General features: G+C 42.3%; 1 protein-coding gene across 3 annotated transcripts in view; it reads left to right on the forward strand.

The window, feature by feature from the left end:
• Window positions 1-21,633, forward strand: part of RASGRF2 (Ras protein specific guanine nucleotide releasing factor 2) — a 318,216-nt gene that overhangs the window by 186,524 nt on the left and 110,059 nt on the right. For all 3 annotated transcript variants that reach the window (XM_056539370.1, XM_056539363.1, XM_056539353.1), the window contains exons 9-11: window positions 11,882-12,000; window positions 15,707-15,867; window positions 20,307-20,373. In XM_056539370.1, coding sequence (XP_056395345.1) covers window positions 11,882-12,000; window positions 15,707-15,867; window positions 20,307-20,373 — 347 coding nt within the window. The remainder of the gene's footprint in view (window positions 1-11,881; window positions 12,001-15,706; window positions 15,868-20,306; window positions 20,374-21,633) is intronic.

Consider the following 21,633-nt stretch of genomic DNA (forward strand, 5'->3'; position numbering starts at 1 on the left):
AATCAAATCCAACTCTTTCTTTGCATTAGCCTAAGGAATGAGATGGTCAGCTCTGGTGGCGGCCAGGGCAGGCAGCGCACTTCACCGGCTTATTACTCGCGATCGCTGCAGGTCTCAGGTCTGACACCTGGTGCAATCTATACGTTTGATTTATCAGGAAAACATGTCAACGTTTTTTAAAGCTGCAGTAATGAACTTTATGGAAAAAACTTATAGTGCAGCACTGTGCACAATAGCAATTTTTCTTAATCACTTTTATTTTTGAACTCTGCACCAGGATAGCTTTCCGAGTGCCCATTCTCTCCAGTTCCTGCCTGCATTATGAGACTGAGACTACCCGCTCCATCTCTATAGCATCCATTTCCAGTATGAGACCCAGTACTATAGAATCACATTATGCTGGGTCACTCACTGGAGATGGGTGCTATGGACCCAGAGTTGGAGTTTGCGTACCCTAACGCATAGCGATATGCAGTGGGGAGAATGGGTGCTCGGAAAGCTGTCGCAAAGCCAAATTCAGGCTTCTTTCCCCATCTTTTGGCTGAAAATGACAGGCTCTAGAGACTTTCTTTAGGGTGTGTCTCATGCAGCAAGAAGAGAAACAGATGGACGAGCACTTAGCCAAGCACTTCCTGCTGGTGCTAGCAATAGGTAGAGGTCTGAACACCCAGACCCTGACTGATCAAAGCTTGATCAAAGTTTTATTAAATAACAGAGATACTTTAAAGTACCAAAATCTGCCTTCTGTTGCTCTCAATGGAAATCTGTGCTATAGTCAACACAAGATCTCACTGTATTGAATTTTCCTGGATCCTCTTCTCAGCTATGGTTGACGGCTCTATCATCATCCAACCAGGACACTACTTTAATTGTCAATCATAGCTAAGAGGTGGGGCCTTAAAAACTCACAAATCAGTTGCACAGGCCCCCTGGGCAATTCTTATGATGGTGACTGGGCCCTTTAAATAATGTATTTCTTGATCATTCAGATTGCATGACTGAATGACTGAAACAGCAGGTATTGTTCCACTCATCTCCCTGACCTCTGTATAAGACTGTCAAAAGTTCTGCTGGCTAATGTTTGTATGTGAACTTGGACATCTCATCCATTAGTCATGCAATTTAGTCATGTGACTCCATCTGAAAGTAGCAAGCAAGTGGCAGCGAGTGCCCAGAATAGGTTTTAAATAAATTAGTAATATTTCTATAGTATATTTCAAGCATGTTACTGTTAATAGTTTACTATAGCTGTACCGGTTGTTTGACGTGTCCATCCATGCCGGTGAGTTCCGCAATATCTTCCCTTTATCTGCACTTTGGTCATTTTTGCATAAAGACTACTCTCCCTAGCAGAGCTCCACCAATTACTCCCATTTTCCCATTTTCTATGGAACACTATTTCTGCTGATGTGGTCTAAATTCTTTCCTGCTGAAATATTCCTAGACAACATCTTTAAAGGGGTAATCCGGATAAGATGCCTGATCGCGGGGGTCCCGCTGCTGGGGACCCCTGTGATCTTTCATGCAGCACCCTGTTACCATCAGCCCCTGGAGCATGTTCGCTTTGGGTCTGATGACTGGCGATCACGGGGCCGGAGTATTGTGACATCACAGCTCCGCCCCCATGTGACATAGGCTTGCATTGAGGGGGCGGGTCGTGACATCACACGGGGGTGGAGCTGTGACATCACAATACTCCGGCCCCGTGATCTGCAGTCATCAGACCCGAAAAGACTATGCTCCGGGGGCTGATGGTAACTGTGTGCTGCATGAAAGATCACAGGGGTCCCCATCGGCGGGACCCCACGATCACGCATCTTATCCCCTATCCTTTGGAGTACCCCTTTAACTCCATACTACCCTGGTCATTAAATGTGTAGTTGTATGCTCCTTTTATTGACGTCTCTTGTATGGCCTTATTTCCCATAATGGATTGTCTTTTGTAGAAACCTCTGGATTTGTATTCTCCCCATCCCTGCTTACAGTAGGTCAGTCATGTGATGTGTTCTAAAATGAATAGAAAGCAACGTTCTGATCTGGATTAGATTAAAAGATTATTTGCCTGTGTCATTGGCTGCGGCACTGGCTCAAGGATAATTCATTCATCAAGCAAATATAGATACTGTTGCATAATATCTTATCTCAAAGAAAATGCTTAAAGGGACACTGTAAATGGAAACATTGTTTACTATATAACTTTTAAAACAGTAGTGTATAATCTTTAAAGTATACTTCGAATGAAAATTTGACAAATAACTATCATTCAGCCTGTTTATTTTTCAAATTGTCATGTATTTCAAATTCTGCGCCTAAATGCCGGAAGGGGGCACTGTTCTCCCCACATATCACTATTCATATGAGACAAAGCTTCCTGCTCTGTCCCCATAGCAGTTGTCTCCAGTTTGAGACCCAACTAATGCTATTTTACGGTGCTGGGTCTTGCGCTGGAGACGGCTGCTGAATAGACAAAGCGGGAAGCTCCATCTCATAATGCAAGCGGGGAGATTGGCACCCCTTCCTGGCATTTAGGTGCTGCACAATATTCATTAAAAAACAAAACTGACAATAAAACTAGAAGTACAGGGGAGTGCCAATGACTAATTTCCTACATGTCTTATGGTTTCTGTATTGCTAGATTTTCTACAGTCATGGGCACCCTCCCCTTTTGTGAATAATTTTTTGCTATAATTTTTGGGGCAATAATTGGAATTACTATTTGCATTGGTGCCACCCAGCTTTCCTCTTTTCTGTGCCTTAAAACTAGAAGTACGCTTTAATAAGAAGGCACTCAACATTATTTAAAAAATACAATACAAAGAACACCATTGTTTAATCTAAAGTTAAAGAGGGCTCAGAGCATTGGCTTACATTTTCCCCTGAAACAAAATATGTCTAGTTCCACATTTGTCCTCTTCTGTCAGACATTTTATACCAGTTTTGTAGTATGTGGTGACAACCATTGTGGCTTTTATTACAACTTGTTGGCTTTCCTTAAAGGAGAAATCCGGCAAAAATAAACAAAGTAGCTGATTGCAGGGGGTCCAAGTGCTGGGACCCCCCGCGATCATGCTGTCTTACCAGTAGATGACACGTGCTCCTCACTGAGTGAGTCAGTGCTCCTGACTGAGAGAGTCAGTATCTGATCGCTGGGGCCCCCCGCGATCAGCTTCTTAACCCCTATCCTGTGGATAAGGGGATAAGTTTTTTCCTTTAACTTCTAAACAAATCATTTGCAGAGTTAAAGTAGGGATGGGCCTTGTTTTTTGTTGCATATCTAAGTCCCATAAATGCTTTAGTCACAAATATCTGATGCCCACAGTGGTGTCATAAAAATCCACCAATGCAAAAGGTTAGATGAAAAAGTTAAAAGGTTAGTAGTGGTTGTTCATGGGAATATGTTAGATTAAACTCTTCACTTGTACGTTTCCGGGAGGGTTATTATTTTCATGGTTTGTGGTTGTAAAAACAAGTGTCAGGCTAAAGTCACATCTAAATAATTGACTATAATTGTGGTTTACGTAGGTAAACCAGCCGACTGGTGTGCAGATGTTTACCACAGCAATCGCTAGATCTTTTCACTTTGATGGCTTATTGCTCTTTTAAGACCCGCAAAAAAACTGCATACGCCTAAAAACGTCCTGAGCACAGTGGGTATGCTGTAGTATACATCAGCATACCGTTTGGCCGCGTAAACCACAATCATAGTCTATTTTTAGATGTGAACTTAGCCTTACCCATTTGTTAGTACTTTACACAGTTTCTCCATAGTGCTGCAGTGTTTTTATTTAAAGCATCACTTCCTGTTTTGCATTTTGGTTTAATGTTTAATCCCTTTTCATTGCAAAATATTTTCAAATAGGTTTGCAATATTTCAGGTCTTTTTATCTTTAGCAGAAACGTATGATGTGATAAGTAGAGATGAGCGAACTTACAGTAAATTCGATTCGTCACGAACTTCTCGGCTCGGCAGTTGATGACTTATCCTGCGTAAATTAGTTCAGCTTTCAGGTGCTCCGGTGGGCTGGAAAAGGTGGATAAAGTCCTAGGAAAGAGTCTCCTAGGACTGTATCCACCTTTTCCAGCCACCGGAGCACCTGAACTAATTTATGCAGGAAAAGTCATCAACTGCCGAGCCGAGAAGTTCATGACGAATCAAATTTACTGTAAGTTCGCTCATCTCTAGTGATAAGAAGGCATGGAAAAACTGTAGTGCATCTTTTTTGTTGTAAAACTATAAACATAGGGGAGAATTTATCATGGAGGTAACACATTCTTTGTGGGATACAAAATTAAAAAAATTTATGTCAGCCACAGCACCTTTCAAAAAGTGGTCAAGGCTTGGTGTGGAGGGGTCGTGGCCTCCCATGACTGCTGGATTTATTACAACTTACACTAGAGAACCATCACAAATTGTAACTGAACTCTATGCAAGATCCAAACTGGCATAGAATTCAGTGAGGTGGCCAGGCCAGCCACAGATGTGCCTAAATGTATTCAGTCTTGACCCTCTAAATAAATTCAGTGTATCATACACTTAGGACGAGCAGATGAAACCATGGTCATTTGCTCTTTCAGAAATCTTCCTACTATTGCATATTTGTCATTTGAGTCATAAATGTATGTTCACTAGTAGACTGATCGGCCTGATAAAGGGAATATGCATACACCGCGCTATACCTCTTTGCTTGTATCCTAACATATATACTTTGAACATTACCCTGAAACGCAATGTGAATTCTTGTCTTACTATACTATATGTTTAGTCTTGTTTGATCAATCTGTTTTTCTGTTTTTGTTTAAAAGAATAGAAAGTTAAGCATTTGGACAATTTCCAAAACTCGTGCTGCGCTACTTTTAGAACCCACATACGTAGTTGTCACAGCTTATGTGTAACCTTAGTAATTTGGCAGTAAATAATAGAGCCATCTGCTGGCATTTAGTCTAGGGACATGGGTAACTGCATAAAAATGCTTCAAGTCAGTATGAGAATAGTTTTATGTAATATACAGTAGGTTATACTATCCCATAACATTCTCATTTGGCTGATTTCCTATGCACATTTAGATAAGATATATATGTTTATTACCAACTGACGGAATGTGCTCTTCCTTGTACCTTTGTGATATATATCTGACCTGTTACTGCAACAATATCCCATATAGTCATAGTCATTATTGTGAGGTTAGTTTATGGGTTTGTGTGTTTGTTTTTTGCTATTAAAGGGTAGGATGTTTACTTGTCATGGTTTTTGCATGTTTTTTTGGTTATCCTGCAACTAGTAAAACCACAGCGTGGAAAACTTAAAAAACAATACAATTTAATAAAACAGCATGTTAATTACTTCAGTGTTTGCAATCTCCTTGTAGTTTTCCCAGCTCTAATTTCTTAATACTCTGTGACATCATGGCAGCATTAAGGTAGTGTGGTGGCCCAGTACAGGAGTTGCACCCCTGTACCCTTGCTGTCCTGTCAGGTGGACTCTATTGCGGTTTCCCTTTTTACTCTATGCAATGTAAATGGTTAATTATATCTTATATTGCCTATTGTAATGTATATATACTGTTATGTGCCTTTAAATACTGTTGCCATCTGTTGTAACCAGTGATCACGTAAATTATAGGGTGACCTATGGGACCCCTCCAGAGTCTCCCCCATATAAACCATGGGAGGAGCTAGTTCATTCTCTTCTCTTGAGTTCTGAGGTTGTAAAGTCAAGTCCCGAGAGAGTGTCTGGTGTCCTGATGAGGCCCAAGGCCTACCACGCAGCCACGCTTCCACTAATCCAGTACCCCACAGGTGAACGTCAAAACCTGGTAAGCTACTGTGATGACTCGCTCTTGCAAATAGGTGCAGTATAGAGTCAAGGAAACAGTACTTTTTAAATCAAAGTTCAGTGTTTTATTCACACTTGGCACACAGCAAACAGTCTTTAAATGCAGAACCAAGGAAAACGTAACAAAAGTCCACCTGTATTGCTTAGGTGTTTGTTCACACCTGGATCCATGCCATACGGCATCACGCAAGTCTTTGCCAGGCCTCCAGGCAGGCTGTTCACCAGCTTTCAACCTTGGAGCAAATGCAGGGAAGAACTCCACATACAGCTCTCTCTGGCAGTGTGAGCTGCAACTAGCAAATTCCCCTCAGCTGGTGAAACAGGCCAACAAAAAGGCAGCCTGGATTGTGGGGAATGACCCCCACCATGCACTTGGTCATTCCCAGTAAGAGCCGTCCCGGATTGGCCTTCCAGCCATACTATGGCCACAATGTCAGACTGCATCGCAGCACAGACACTGAATAAATACCGTCTCTTACTTAACCAAAGCCAGGAGCCTTGTTGACACATATCGCCCATCAACCACCATACCTTTCATCTTCTCACACTACATACAGGGTGAAGTCAGTCTAGTCAAGATCAGTCTGTATACAGTCAGCGTGGGCCTGCAGCAAATTGTCCAAATCCACTATAAGTCCCAGCAAGCCCTAGAGTCTCTGAAGTCACTGGTCACCTCATTGGGCCTAACTGAGCTGTCAAGACAATTACACCTGTCTACGTCAGTAAAGCTACCTCTGTTCCGTAACTTGGCATCGGAGTCATTATTTGCCCTCATGCCTAGCCCAGGATCCAGCGGCATACCTTCTGGTGGTGCAGAGGTTAAACCACGTCCTGGCGTCACGAATACAAGGGGTTAATGCCATCTGCCCCTAGGTTAACAACATCTGCCCTCATCACACCCTCACCACAACTTTTGGCATCCTACGAACAGGATACAGATGTGCGACTTATGAAGAAAGTACCCCCTCAGTTTGAACTGTGTCCAGCATTTCAGAGTAAAATGCACGAGTGTGCGACAAAAATTGCGCCAGAAAGTGTACAGGACTTTGTCAGTGAATTCTGTTTATTGCGAGGCGCTTGTAAAATAGAGGGGAGCTGAAAAAAAGTCTGCTATCTGCCACTGTGAACAGTAAAAGAATTGTGCAGGCCTGGAAGACTACCTATTGAATGGGCCGAAAGGCAAGAGAAAGCGTTCCGAGCTCTTAAACGTCTGCTGACAGAACCACCCATCTTGGCGTATCCAGACTACAGTCAGCCGTTCCGGCTATATAATGATGCAAGTTTTGAAGGTCTGGGAGCTGTACTGTCCCAAGTTCAAGATGGACAAGATAGAGTGATTTCCTACGCCAGTCGTAACCTGCGTGGAGCAGAGAAAAACAATGCCAATTACAGCTCATTCAAATTGGAACTTCTTGCTCTGGTATGGGCCATGACAGAGAGATTCAAAGATTATTTGACTGCCATGCATTTACTGTCTACACAGATATTAACCCATTTCCCCACCGGAACACTGCTAAGCTGGGTGCCATTGAACAGTGATGTACTTCAAGATTAGCTATTTACAGCTTCACCATCAAGTACATAAGCGGCAAGTCAAACGTCAATGCCGATGTACTGTCTCGAATGACCCCCGGCGAAGAACCACCTGTCGAAGACGTGTGGGAAGACGGAGAGATGCCCCCATTTTATCAATGGCTGGTGAACCAGAATGTTGCGACCGCCCTCATGGATGGTGAACCCAGGTCCGAAAAGTTTAAAGAAGACTTGTACACCTGGAAGACTTTCCAAGATGAAAGACGAGTTATTAGGGATCTGTTGGACTACTTTCTAGCAAAAAAGATACCAACCGGTCTATGCCGGGCCCAGTGTGACTATGAGTTGAAACGCTTGTGGCGACAGGGGAAGCGACTGTTTGTGCACAAAGGACTGTTGTACCGAAATTCTTTGGATCCGGTCTTTGGCGCTCAACTCCATCAGATTCTGGTTCCCCGAAGAGATGTGGCGATGATCTTTAACGCATATCATGACCAGTCGGGTCAGGCAAAGATTCTACTGGATTGGAAAGCGGAGTGACATTGAGAAATGGTGCAATGAATGGTCTGTCTGTATCATCACCAAGAATGTGCGTAAGGACACAAGAGCACCCCTCCACTCCATCCAGAGCGACAGACTCAACCAATTGGTCGCGCTAGACCATGTGAAATTGTCTCCTACTCGGTCCAGGTATACCTATGCTCTCACCATGGTGGATCACTACTCCGAATGGTTTGTCATTGTACCCGTCAAAGATCTCACAGCCAAGACAGCGGCCCAGATGTTCTACTCTAAGTGGGTGCAAACCCTTGGATGTCCTAAGTCTGCCCTAACTGACCGTGCAACAGCCTTTGAGGCCCAACTCTTCCAAGAACTATGTCAATTCCATGACTGCAAGAAACTCCGAACCACCACCTATCACCCTCAGGGGGGCGGGCTCTGTGAGTGCATCAACCAAGTCTTCATCCATATGCTTTGAGCAGCCTCTGTGTCAAGACAAGAAGAGTGGCCCTGACTACTGCCCAACTTGTTGGAAATTTACAACAATACCGTACACTGCTCCACTGGATACACCCCCTTCTACTTGATGATGGGACGACACGGGCAACTGCCTAAAGACCGGACGTTTGGGTTGAAAGCCTCTATCAACCATTCCCCACAAGCATCCCTCGAGTGGGTTTCCGATCATCAGAGGAGGATTCAAGAGGCCAAGGAAATTGTCAGTAAGAAAATGGGCAAGGCCCGACAAAGACAACAAGATGATTACAACCGCCATGCCTCAGCCAAACCACTGCAGGTGGGCGACAAAGTCTGGCTACGGAAGTTCCCGAGAATGGACAAATTGGATTCCATCTGAGAAACAGAGCCCTACACGGTGTAGCTATACCCTATCCCAAGTCTGATGTGTACGAAGCCTGGGTATCAGTCACAAGTCATCCTCCGAAATCGTATCAAGATCTGCATAAAGGAAGATCTACCAGTATTTCCACCACCGCATCCTCCAGATGTCAGTCCTGCGAGGTAATATGTTCCTGGCGAAGGGGATCCATCCATCCATGGATTTCCCTATGTTCTCTCCAAGTCAGCCAGCGTTCATCTGTTTCTCCCCAGCACCGGGACTGGTCCAGCCAACGTTAGTCAACACGCCAGTGCCTGCTCTATCTCTGTTGGCTCCAGCTTATATACCTGTTTCCAGAGTGCCAGCAACAGCTCCGATCTCTCCAGTTCAAGTACCAGCAGTCCCAATTCCAGCAACTTCTGAACAGGTTCCATCTTCTGTGATTGCTGAGGAAGAACCTATCTAGTTCAAAAACCAGCGAGGTATAGAGAGTAAAAGTATGTTTGTGTATAAAAGTTATCAGTTTACAGAAAACACTCATTTGTCCCAGTTGTCGAATCCTAAAAAAATTGGAGTATGTAAGGAGGTTGATTGTAATGCCACATGTACTCTTCCCCAGTTCATCAGCCCTGTGAAGGACATTGATGCAATGCCCCAGGAACTGTCTGTATTGTTGTTACATGGCCTCAGTGGCTACCTTATTTTCATTCACCCTCCAGGACTGGGCGTGGAGGACGGCTGTTGTTAAGAGGGGGAGTTTGTGGTGGCCCAGTACAGGAGTTGCACCCCTGTACCCTTACTGTCCTGTCAGGTGGACTCTATGCAATGTAAATGGTTAATTATATCTTATATTGTCTATTGTAATGTATATATACTGTTATGTGCCTTGAAATACTGTTGTCATGTGTTGTAACCAAGGAAGGTACCAGTGATCACGTGACTTATGGGGTGACATATGGGACCCCTCTGGAGTCTCCCCTATATAAACCCTGGGAGGAGCTTGTTCACTCTCTTCTCTTGAGTTCTGAGGTCAGTGAAGTCAAGTCCTGAGAGAGTGTCTAGTGTCCTGAGGAGATCCAAAGCCTACCACGCAGCCACGCTTCCCCTAATCCAGTACCCCACAGGTGAAAGTCAAAACCTGGTCTGTATCAGTCTGTATACAGTCAGTGTGGGCCAACAGCAAATTGTCAAAATCCACTATAAGTCCCAGCGAGCCCTAGAGTCTCTGAAGTCCCTGGTCACCTCCTTGGGCTTAACTGAGCTGTCAAGACTATTATACCTGTCTACCTCAGTAAAGCTCCCGTTGTTCCGTAACTTGGCATCGGAGTCATTATTTGCCCTCGTGCCTAGCCCAGGATCTAGCGGCATACCTTCTGGTGGTGCAGAGGTTAAACCACACCCTGGTGTCATGAATACAAGGGGTTAATGCCATCTGCCCCTAGGATAACAACATCTGCCCTCATCACACCCTCATCACAGTAGTATGGAGAAAGCTCAGGAGCTGGGGCCCCTCTACAAGGTGGATGCCAGCTGTTAAAATGGTTATCCAGTGGAATAAGTTAACTTCTTATCCTCAGGCTGCCTACAAAAATAATAATAAACACTTATACTCACCTTCCACCTCTGTCTCGTAGCTCTCACAGCGCCGCTCCACCAATCACTGGCTGCAGCGGTGTCCTGTCTCAGCCAGTGATAGGCGAGCGGCACTGTCAGTCCCCCCCCGGCTGTAGATGCTACACTCTGCAGCTTGGGGGAAAGCAAAGACACCAGCTTTGGACGAGGTGCCCCAACACCAGAGCTATGAGGAAACGGCAGAAGGTGAGTTAAAATTTTTGTTATTTTTATATGCAGCCTGGGGACAATAACAACTTATTTAATTTCACTGAATAACCCCTTTAAGTGTAGCCAGCTATTAAATGGAAATTCTAGTATTTTTTTCTTTGCCCTTTGAGCCAATTACACCGAGTTATAACACTGTTTACTATATCTCTATGACCCTGGTGCGCCACTTTGTCCCGTTTTCATGCACCCCTGGAAGTGCTGTAGTACAAGTCATTTCTCTGACCTTTCCTAGCAACCAGAGACAGCATATCATAAGTCACATGGTCTCCTGGGGGCTATACTGCAGTGGGTAATGAAGGGGATTTACTGAAGTAATGCTATCCACTTGCCCACTGCAGAATAGCCACGCCCTATAGAGGTGACGCGATTTATGACATATTTGTGGAGATTTATCAAAACCTGTGCAGAGGAAAAGTTGCCCAGTTGCACATAGCAACCAATCACATCGCTTCTTTCATTTTTAGCAAGACCTCTACCAAATGAAAGAAGTGAGCTGATTGGTTGTTGTGGGCAACTGGGCAAGTTTTCCTCTGGACAGGTTTTGATAAATTTCCCCCAATCCAGCACTTCCAGGTGTGCCATGCATGAAGATGAAAGGTAATAGAAGCTTATTACACAGTGTTATAATTTGGCATCATAGGTTCATGGATCCAGCAGCCAGGATCCATTAAGAGATAGTGCTATGCTTTTTTTCTGCACTATTTACGTTTTTACACTAAGAAGTAAAAAATGTTTCCTCCACTATAATTATGTTGTTTATAGTGATTTTTTATATTAGCTATGTCTGGGGACGTGACGTGACATGAATGGAGGGGGCGTGGCGTGACGTCACGTCCCCAGTCCCGGAAGCCCGGAGGTTTCCGAAACTGGAGATTCAGCACCCGCATAGAATGCGGATGCTGCAGGGAGATCGCGGGGGGTCTCAGCAGCGCCCCCCCCCCCCCCCCCGCGATCAGACATCTTATCCCCTATCCTTTGGATAGGGGATAAAATGTTTTTGCCTGGAATACCCCTTTAAATTAAGATCAACCCCCTCAGGCACACACAATAATCCTAGTATTCAGTAACATTTTCCTCAGCGTGGAACAGAACACTGGTCATGAACCTAAATACATCATTCCAACTAAATCGCTATAGTCTAGGCCAGTGGTCTCCAACCTACAAGACTACCACTCCCAGCATGTCCGAATAGCCAGAGAGCCACAGGTTGGAGACTGCGATATCTGTAAACCAGATAAAGATTTTTATTCATGTATTTTGTTATTCTTTTTGTGCTATTCTGTCATGTACATAAATCATAAGGCAAAGCATTTATTATGTATTGTGCTATACAGGGTAATGCACGATGAAGTCAGCGACACAGAAAACATCCGGAAAAACCTGTCTATTGAAAGGATGATTGTGGAGGGCTGCGATATATTACTAGATACAAGCCAAACATTCGTACGCCAAGGTATTTGTTACTGTTTTGTGCTTATATTTTTAGCAGTGGAATATATACTGTGTCTAAAAAATGATGGGTCACATTATGGGTCACATTCTACCATTAGACTAGGTTTCCACACAGGTTTTTTTCTGCCATTTTATAAAGAACTGCCACTTCAGTTTTTGATCCAAAGTCACAATTGGATCCAGTAGGAAGGAAAAGTAAGTTCTCCCTTTATATTTCCCATTCCTTTTCAATACACGTCTGGCTTTGGCTTAAAAACTGCAATGGCAGTTTTTCAAAAAACACCAGAAAAATACTTTTTTTTTTTAATACAGTCTTCTAGAAGTTTGTGGGCTATAGCAAAAGCTGTATCGAAACCTGTGTAGAGGAAGAGTGATAAAGTTGTAACCGATCAGATTCTAGCTTTCATTGGTTGCTATTGGTTGCTAACTGCACCACTCTTCCTCTACACAGGTTTTGATAAATCTTACTCCTAACCCTAATGTGTGAAATCATCTTAGTGTGGACAGGATTTCAAGCATTTAGCAAAAGCATTAAATTCAAAATAGACAAAAAAAATAAAAAGTCTATATTTGTCTATTGCAAATGTTTTATTCTGTAGTAAGGCAACATTCACACCTGAAAAGTAGCCAAGTTTTAGGCTATATGTCAGCATACCACTTTAAAAAAAAAATGGATCCCCTATCCTAAGGAGCGGTTTGACCCCCGTGTTTTCCAACACGGCGCCCCAGCTCTCCGCATCAATGGAATGTGTCGACCAAGGCATGAAGCTGTGACCAACACACCCCCTCCATGCATCTCTATTAGATACCCGAGTGCAGCGCTCCAGCTCTCCCATAGAGATGCATGGAAGAGGCTGTGACCGACAGGTTCCATTCAGGAAGAGAGTTAGGGGGTCAGACCCCCCGCGATGAGACACTTATCCCCATCCTTTGGGTAGGGGATACATTTTCCCATCCCGGATTAATTCTTTAATACCTTATAATGAGAATATGAAAAGAAGTTGAGACATTTTTGCTAATTTGTGGAAAAGGAAAAACTAAAATTCTGCATTGACAAAAGTATTGACATAAGTAATTCACACCCTTTGCATCTAGATTGGAGTCACCTGTGGTAAATTCAGGTGATTTGGTAAGACACAGTCCTGTCAAAGGTGATTCAAGTACTGATGGTCTGAATACTTATGTCAATGCAATATTTTTGTTTTTCATTTTCAGTAAATTAGCAAATATTTGTTCCAGTCTGTTTTCACTTTGTCATTATGGAGTACTGAGTGTAAAATGACTGGGGAAAATTTTAATTTTTTTATTTTTGCACAAGGCCACAACATAACAAAATGTGAAAAAAGCAAAAGGGTCTGAATGCATTGTATACTGATTTTGCAGTACTCCACGGCACAGATGGCAGCATTTTTGAGTCCCACAAGATAATATAGTACATGCTCAGCAAATAGACCAAACATCATCACTAGTAGATTATATTCAGTCCATGGAACTCAGCACAGGTACACTGCGGCATATACCAGAGTGAACATCAAACGTAGGCTGCTTTCACAGGGAATGTGGCCTAACAGGGACTTGTTATACTCCCAGATAAAGGCTGTCACTACCATTATCTAATGGTGCTTTATTTGATATAGATAGCTGTGGTGTGAAAGTTTTATCATTGGTGCTTCATCAAGAGCTAATTTTAGCCCCTATATGCCAAGGAATAAAAGTAATTGTCTGATGTATTGGAGGCAGCCATGTTGCATGTAATCCAATGGTGTTTATACGGTATATTTTCCCTCACCCCTATCCCCGCTGCAGCTTCCCACATTATGGAATTGAGGCCAGGGCTCTTCTGAATGCAGGTTAAGAACATAGAAATAAATGACAGTAGAAACCATGATGGATAAGAATCCCATTACTACCAAAAAGACATGTAGAATATATAGGAGAGATCATGTTAAATGCAACCAACATGGAATCTTTATAGCAGAATCAACATAGACCAGATGTGGCCTTAGTTCTATGTTCCTAAGAAGTGATGATGTGTTTACTATCTAGGTTCCTTAGAGCCACATTTACAAGCTCTTTTGTGCTTTTGACTAACACTAGGCTCACTGTTACACAGCGTTTTTGAGGAAATACCTCAGTTTAATAATGTCCTCTTCAGACTAGACTGTATTTTCTGTCTGTCTGTAAATGGTGCAAAAATCTGTCTCATTGCAAAACATTTTGTACTTTCTATACATTTTGGGGTCATAAAAATGTAACTTTGTAAAAAAAAAAATCTAAAACAATTCCCTTTCCATATTACTTAAGTATAAATCAGTGAATTCAAAGGGGTTTTCTAAGACTAAAATTCAACCATTGGACTAAACATGGTAAATGTATGATACTTTATGATGTACTTGCTTTTTGAAATGTATCTCTGTTCCCCATTTTGCTCATCAGTCATGTGAAGTCAGGTTTACTTTTTATTGCATTTTCACAGATGTCCCATACATACCTCCCATATTCTATTGCATTATGTAACTATAGATTCTGGACAAGGGCTATTGATCCAGAAATGAATTCTGATTTGGAGTCAAGAAGAAATTTTCTCTTAAAATGAGAAAAATTGGCTTCTACCTGATGTTTTTTTTTTCTTTTCTTCCTCTGGATCAACACTATGGAGGGGATTTATCATAACCTGTGCAGAGGAAATGTGGTGCACTTGCCCATAGCAACCAATTGGATTGCTACTTTAATTTTTTTAAAGGCCACTGAAAAATAAAAGAAGCGATTTGATTGGTTGCTCAAGGCAATGGCACCACTTTTCCTCTACACAGGTTTTGATAAATCTCTGCCTCTAGCAGTGCTTTCCAAACTGGGTGCCGCCACACATTAGTGTGTCTGCGGCAGTCCTCAGGTGTGTCATGGGACCGTCCTGTCCCTCAGCCACCGACGGTCGCTGTTATTAAGTGGGCACGGCCCTGCTGCTGGTCTTGAAAAGGCAGCCGGGGCCACTTTAATAAGAAATTAAGTGGCTCGGGAGGGATCAAGAGGAGGAATGAAAGGGTACAGAGGGTGATGAACGGGGGAATTAAATGGCACAGGGGTGAATAAGGAGGGGAATGAAATGGCGCAGGGGGTGAAGAAGGAGGGAAATGAAATGGCAGCTACATTTGTGATGCTAATACTGGATACTGGTATCACGTCATATGATACGTGATACGTGCCTAACAGGGGTGTCACCAACATGAAACGTTTGGAAAGCTCTGCCCTGTATTGTAATAGGTTGAACTAGATGGACATACAGTATGTTACTTTATAGCATTACAAACTATGTAATTTTATAACTTTGTACACTGTCTGCACAGTTCAAGCACCCTCGGTTTATTTGCACATTCTTAGTCCATCCAGCCGGTTTGCCTTTGTGAGTGGAGCAGAGCGGGCTAGCTCGGCACTGTTGGAGATGTAGTTATCAGCAAGAACTACAGACACACTGAACAAAAGGAAAAGATGTGAAAAACAACCACATGTCCTTCTAATACCGATAATACTAAAAAACTACTGATACATTTTTTAACAAAAAAATCATGTTTATGAGGTTTTTATTGTTTCAAGGAGACTCGGAAAACTCCTGTAAATGAATTATCAAAAAAAAAAAAAGAAATGTAATTGTTAGTAAATGAAAGATGGATACTGAGATATCTACAATATAAGAAATCTTTCCGTTCCAGGTACTCTCATCCAGGTCCCTTCGGTAGAGAGAGGGAAGCTAAGCAAGGTTCGCCTGGGGCCTCTGTCTTTGAAAAGAGAAGGGGAAAGGCAATGTTTCTTATTCACAAAACACTTCTTAATCTGCACAAGAAGCTCAGGGGGGAAATTACATTTACTCAAGGTAAGACCTTAATGGGAACATTTCTAGTGAACATAGCCGGCTTATATATAGTATTTGCTAATATTAAAGGAGTAGTCCAGTGGTGAACCCAGTGGTGAACAACTTATCCCCTATGCTAAGGATAGGGGATAAGTTTGAGATCGCGGGGGTCCGACCGTTGGGGCCCCCTGCGATCTCCTGTACGGGAAGGGGGCGTGTTCCCTCCGCACGAAATGGCGGCCGACACGCTCCCTCAATACAACTCGATGGCAGAGCCGAAGCGCTGCCTTTGGCAATCTCCGGCTCTGCTATAGAGATGCATTGAGGGGGCGTGTCGGCCGCCGCTTCGTGCGGTGGTTGACACCCGCTATCTGGCCGGAGAGCCTGGCCCCCGTACAGAGAGATCGCAGGTGATTAGGATAGGGGATACGTTTTTCACCACTGGACTACCCCTTTAAGAGTGTGCCAATGTTATCTATTTTCCTGGTTCTTAAATAAAAGTTGAAAAAGAAAATGCCATCTGCTCAATGTTTAAACGGGTACTCCGGTTGATTATTTATTTTTTTTTTAAATCAACTGGTGCCAGAAAGTTAAACAGATTTGTAAATTAGTTCTATGAAAAAATCTTAATCCTCCAGTATTTATTAGCTGCTGAATACTACAGAGGAAATTCTTTTCTTTTTGGAACACAGTGCTCTCTGCTGAATCACAAACACAGTGCTCTCTGCTGTCATCTCTGTCCATTTTAGGAACTGTCCAGAGCAGCATATGTTTGCTATGGGGATTTTCTCCTACTCTGGACAGTTCTTAAAATGGACAGAGATGTCAGCAGAGAGCACTGTGCTCGTGATTCAGCAGAGTGCTCTGCGTTCCAAAAAGAAAATAATTTCCTCTGTAGTATTCAGCAGCGAATAAGTACTGGAAGGATTAAGATTTTTTAATAGAAGTCATTTACAAATCTGTTTAACTTTCTTGCAACAGTTGATTTAAAAAAAAAAAAGTTTTCCACCGGAGTACCCCTTTAAGGACTAATGTAAAGTGCACCTGTCAGCAGAAAAACAGGTGTATAAATAATAAACCCATAACTATTGTGATCTAAATACATATTTTTCAAAAGTCCCAGTCCCAAGTTTATTGGATCTCTGGCAAATCCGTTTTCAGATAGCGATTGTCTCTGGCTCAGAAGTTCCTGGGATTTTAAAAAAGATAACCTGCCACTGGGCCATGTTTTCCTGCTGACAGGTCCACTTTAAGGTCATTTTGGTGCTGCTCCTTACATTTCAAATGTGAGAAAAATCTGTTTTTTTGGGAACATGCAGTTAAATGGGCACTCTCATTAAAACTATTTTTGCTATTGCACTTCTTATGGTAAATTAAAAAAAATCTCTCTAATATACTTTGTTTAAAAAAATAAGTTTTCAATGTTTTTTTTTAGTGTTTAGAAAGCTGCCACTAGGCATCTCCCTACTTGTTTAGAGCACATCCCCCCCCCCCCATCGTTTGCACAGACTTTGGACTCCTGTCGGCCTGGCATAAATCCAAAATCAGGAAATGCTGAGTGGGGTGTGTGCAGCCTTATCCAATCATAGCTAATCTCACACTGAACTGCTCTGGGCTGTGTGTAACAGAGTATGGCTTCAGAAGATGTCACACCTGCTGGGTAACACTCCTTCCCAGTCTGTGAATCTGACAGAAAGAACAGAAAATACAGAGCAATATCAAGGTAGAAAACTAAAAAATAATAAAAAATAAAGGCAGGGGGTGGTTTATCATGATGGGGGCAGTGAACTGGAAGAATTATAAAATTTAACAAGATCATGAGAGGTACTCTGTAAGGGTTTTTTATTTAGAATTTTTGAAAAATTTTAAATGCTTTGTATAAGATTCGATAATCAGTTTATAGTTTATGAACACAGAATTATTCTACCTATACAGCACAACAACTTGGAAAATAAATCACATTTACAAATCTAGTACTTGCCCATTGCAACAGTTTGTATTATAATCCAAATCTGCATTCACAATTCTGCACAGGTGAAGTTCCCTGATGTGACCGTTCGCAATAGAATAAAGGGATCTCCTTGGAGGCTGCTGTATCTCTGAGATTTGTTGATGGTGAACATGTTAGAAATACAGAAGTGTTCAAGTTATGCCAAAGTGGCTCAGTGATCAGTAAAGCTTATTGATACTTTATTTTAATGGTCGATGTGGGCAGCAGTTCAGACGCCCACCAATGCCAAGAATGACATCACTTGTTTTCATTGGTGTCAAATAGTATTCGGGAGCTGCCACTGGCCACTGCTGTTTTGATAGTTGTTGAGTTCCCAGGACCCCGTGTTAGTCAATTGTAACCTGCATGGACCAAATCAAATGTATTTATTATTCTAGATCAGAATGTGTAAAACATCTCATATATTCATTTTGTGAAAAATGATCTGAAGGAATGACATTGACAGTGTGAAGGGACTTGATGAGGCATCAATTTAATGCAGTTGGAAAGAGCAGAAGATCCTAAGGCTTTATAAGGTTAATACGCAGTGCTTTTAGCTGACAGCTATAGAATATGTAAAAGAGAAATCACATGTATGTCAGCTGGAGATGAGATAAGAGATGACCATGTACTTAACGTGAAGTGCTATCTGACAGATCTGTAAAAAGTCCATGACCCTCACGGGAGGAATAAGGTAGATGGCATTGAAAAGTGTGAAATAAAATCGGAATATTTTATAGCTTCAGAGAAACTATACAGTAACAACATTAATGTAAAAACTTTGGCTTAAATATACCAGGACCGTCCAGACATAGGATGTAACAGCAGTTCTCATTGCTTTGGGGGCCTTTGCTAACAGTATGTTTGGGCACCAGAAGACCACACCAGCCCTGTATTGACATGCTGGATCTTCATCTGACCCTGTCTTCTAGCCACTCTGTTCCTCCATCTTAAAATAACATAGATAGTTGGCTGATTTTATCAGTGTAAATGGAGGACTTGGTGTTTTCAAAAGTATATGACAGGCTTTAAAGGGATAGTCAAACCTTTGACATTTATAGCATATCTTAAGGACCTTCTCTGGGACCCTCACCTGTAAAAAGAAGGTGGAAGCTCCGGTGAATCCTGGTCAAAAATTGCCTGCTGCCATACTCAATAGAAATTTCTATGGAGATAGGTTCATGCTTGTGTATAGCCCCCTTTATTGAAAAGCAGAGCTAGGACCACCTCAAAAGGGATATGCCTTAAAGGGGTACTCCACTCCTAGACATCTTATCCCCTATCCAAAGGATAGGGGATAAGATGTCTGATTGCGGGGGTCCTGCCGCTGGGGACCCCCGCAATATAGCACACAGCACCCACCTGTTACTGCTCAGGAAGCGCTGGAGGGTCTGGCTCCCGACCAAGGGGACGGAAGATGGTGATGCCATGACTCCGCCCCGTGTGACGTCACGCTCCGCCCCCTCAATGCAAGTCTATGGGAGGGGCGTGACAACCGGGTGCTGCGTGCTATATTGCGGGGGTCCCCAGCGGCGGGACCCCTGCGATCAGACATCTTATCCCCTATCCTTTAGATAGGGGATAAGATGTCTAGGGGTGGAGTACCCCTTTAAAAAGTCTAAAAAAGTCTTTAAGATGGCATGACAAATTTAAAGAGAAACTGTCAGCTTAAGTTGCTGCTAAAAACTATAGGCAATGTTAGATAAGCAAACTGTACCTTTCCTGGATCTAATGGTGGTTTCCAAACCTATAAGATCACCTTTTTATTTCATAGCCAAGTGTCAAGAAGGCAGAGCCTGGCACATTTCTCATTCACCCTTACCCCCAACCCCTCATTGATTGGAAGCTGAATCCTGTTCAGCAGTCAGGGTGGTGCTAGGAGGTGAGGGTGACAGGCTGTGACATTTATGCGTAATGGCTCCGCCTTCATGACACTTTGTTATAAAATAAAAAAGTCATTTTACAAGTTTGTCAACCCCCATCAGCTCCAGGAACAGTTCTGTTTGCTTTTATACCCTAACAGCTATCTAACAGTGCCTGTCGTTCTTGCTTAAATATAATAATATTTATTCTAATAATAATTATTTGGGGCTCTGACTATGGTAATGTTATGGTAAGTCAAGGTTGATGGCAAGTCCTATGGCTATATGCTCCAGCATTGTAAGTTCAGTTTGGCAATCTCTGAATAGGCATGTCTGTGTAATGTTAGTATACAGCTGATCATTTAGGGGGAGATTTATCAAAACCTGTGCAGAGGAAGAGTGGTGCAGTTGCCCATAGCAACCAATCAGATTGCTTCTTTCATTTTCCACAGGCCTCTAAAGAGGCCTGTGGAAAATGAAAGAAGCAATCTGATTGGTTGCTATGGGCAACTGCACCACTCTTCCTCTGCACAGGTTTTGATAAATCTCCCCCTTAGTCTTTTAGTTTGTATTATCATATGTATTATCATAATATTTTATTTGTACAGACAGGTGGAGTCCTGTCTCTGATCGAATGTACGCTGATTGAAGAACCAGACGTCAATGAAGATGACTGTAAGTAAAACCATCCTGTTCCTCGGTGTTTCTAAGCCAAAGATATAAATTTACATAAAAATATGTAAGTACCCCCTACAGACTGCCATCTTATAGAGTCATTCGGGGAGATTTATCAAAACCTGTGCTGAGAAAAAGTTGTCCAGTTGCCCATAGCAACCAATCAAATTGCTTCTTTCATTTTGCAGAGGCCTTGTTAAAAATGAAAGAAGCGATCTGATTGGTTGCTATGGGCAACTGGGCAACTTTTCCTCTACACATGTTTTGATAAATCTCCCTCATTGAGCGTATTGCAGCATCATTCACTACACCTTAAGTTCAAACAGTGAGTACAAACTATTAATTCATCTGTTCTTTTTGTCTCAAACACGAACCACTGTATTCCGTAACCAACAGGATCCATATGTAATCTGCGGCAACATATATCTTGTAAACCAGAATTCACACTAGCAATATTAGCTGATGATACGGTATCCCACAACAGAGTCCATACTTTATGAACAGTTACATATAGATTAGGTGGACCAATTCTCTCATTTCAAACACAGTCCATTAGATCAAGGCTCTAGAGCAGTATCCACACTTAGACAGCAGCCTCTTACTTTGACTGGTGTTCACACTTCTATCACAATATCTTGTTTCAGCAATTAACAAAGTCCATTATTTCAGAACAGTCACTACGCAGGTTCAGTGAACCAGTTATCACACTACTTCATATTTTTCTTCACACCGATATCCTTAGATTATAACATCAAGACAGTCTCGTAACATTGCATGTCCATAGGGGGAGCACCCAACCCCCACAAATTCTTAAGGATATCTGTTACTGTCTTGTCAGAAAAAAGACGCAGTAGTGTGAATTGTGTACTCTGTATTTTTGCAATTGTATGTCCTATTGGCTGCTCCTTCATGCTGAACATTAATATCAATATGCAAAATATTATATAAAGTGCTTTTCCTAGTGCCTTGTGACTTATAATAACTTTGGGAGTATGTACAGATTTCCCATAGTTGCACTTTGCCTATTCGTTACTCCAAAATATTAAGTTCCTTCATATTTGTTGTGGGATAGCGTATCATCTGCTAATAATGCTAGTGTGAATTCTGGTTTACAAGATATATGTGGCCGCAGATTACATATGGATCCTGCTGGTTACGGAATACAGTGGTTCGTGTTTGAGACAAAAAGAACAGATGAATTAATAATTTATATTCACAGTTTGAACTCATAGGGAACCAATCGTCAGATTTTAACCTATA

Source organism: Hyla sarda, chromosome 1, assembly GCF_029499605.1.
Source record: "Hyla sarda isolate aHylSar1 chromosome 1, aHylSar1.hap1, whole genome shotgun sequence".
NCBI classification, from domain to species: domain Eukaryota; kingdom Metazoa; phylum Chordata; class Amphibia; order Anura; family Hylidae; genus Hyla; species Hyla sarda.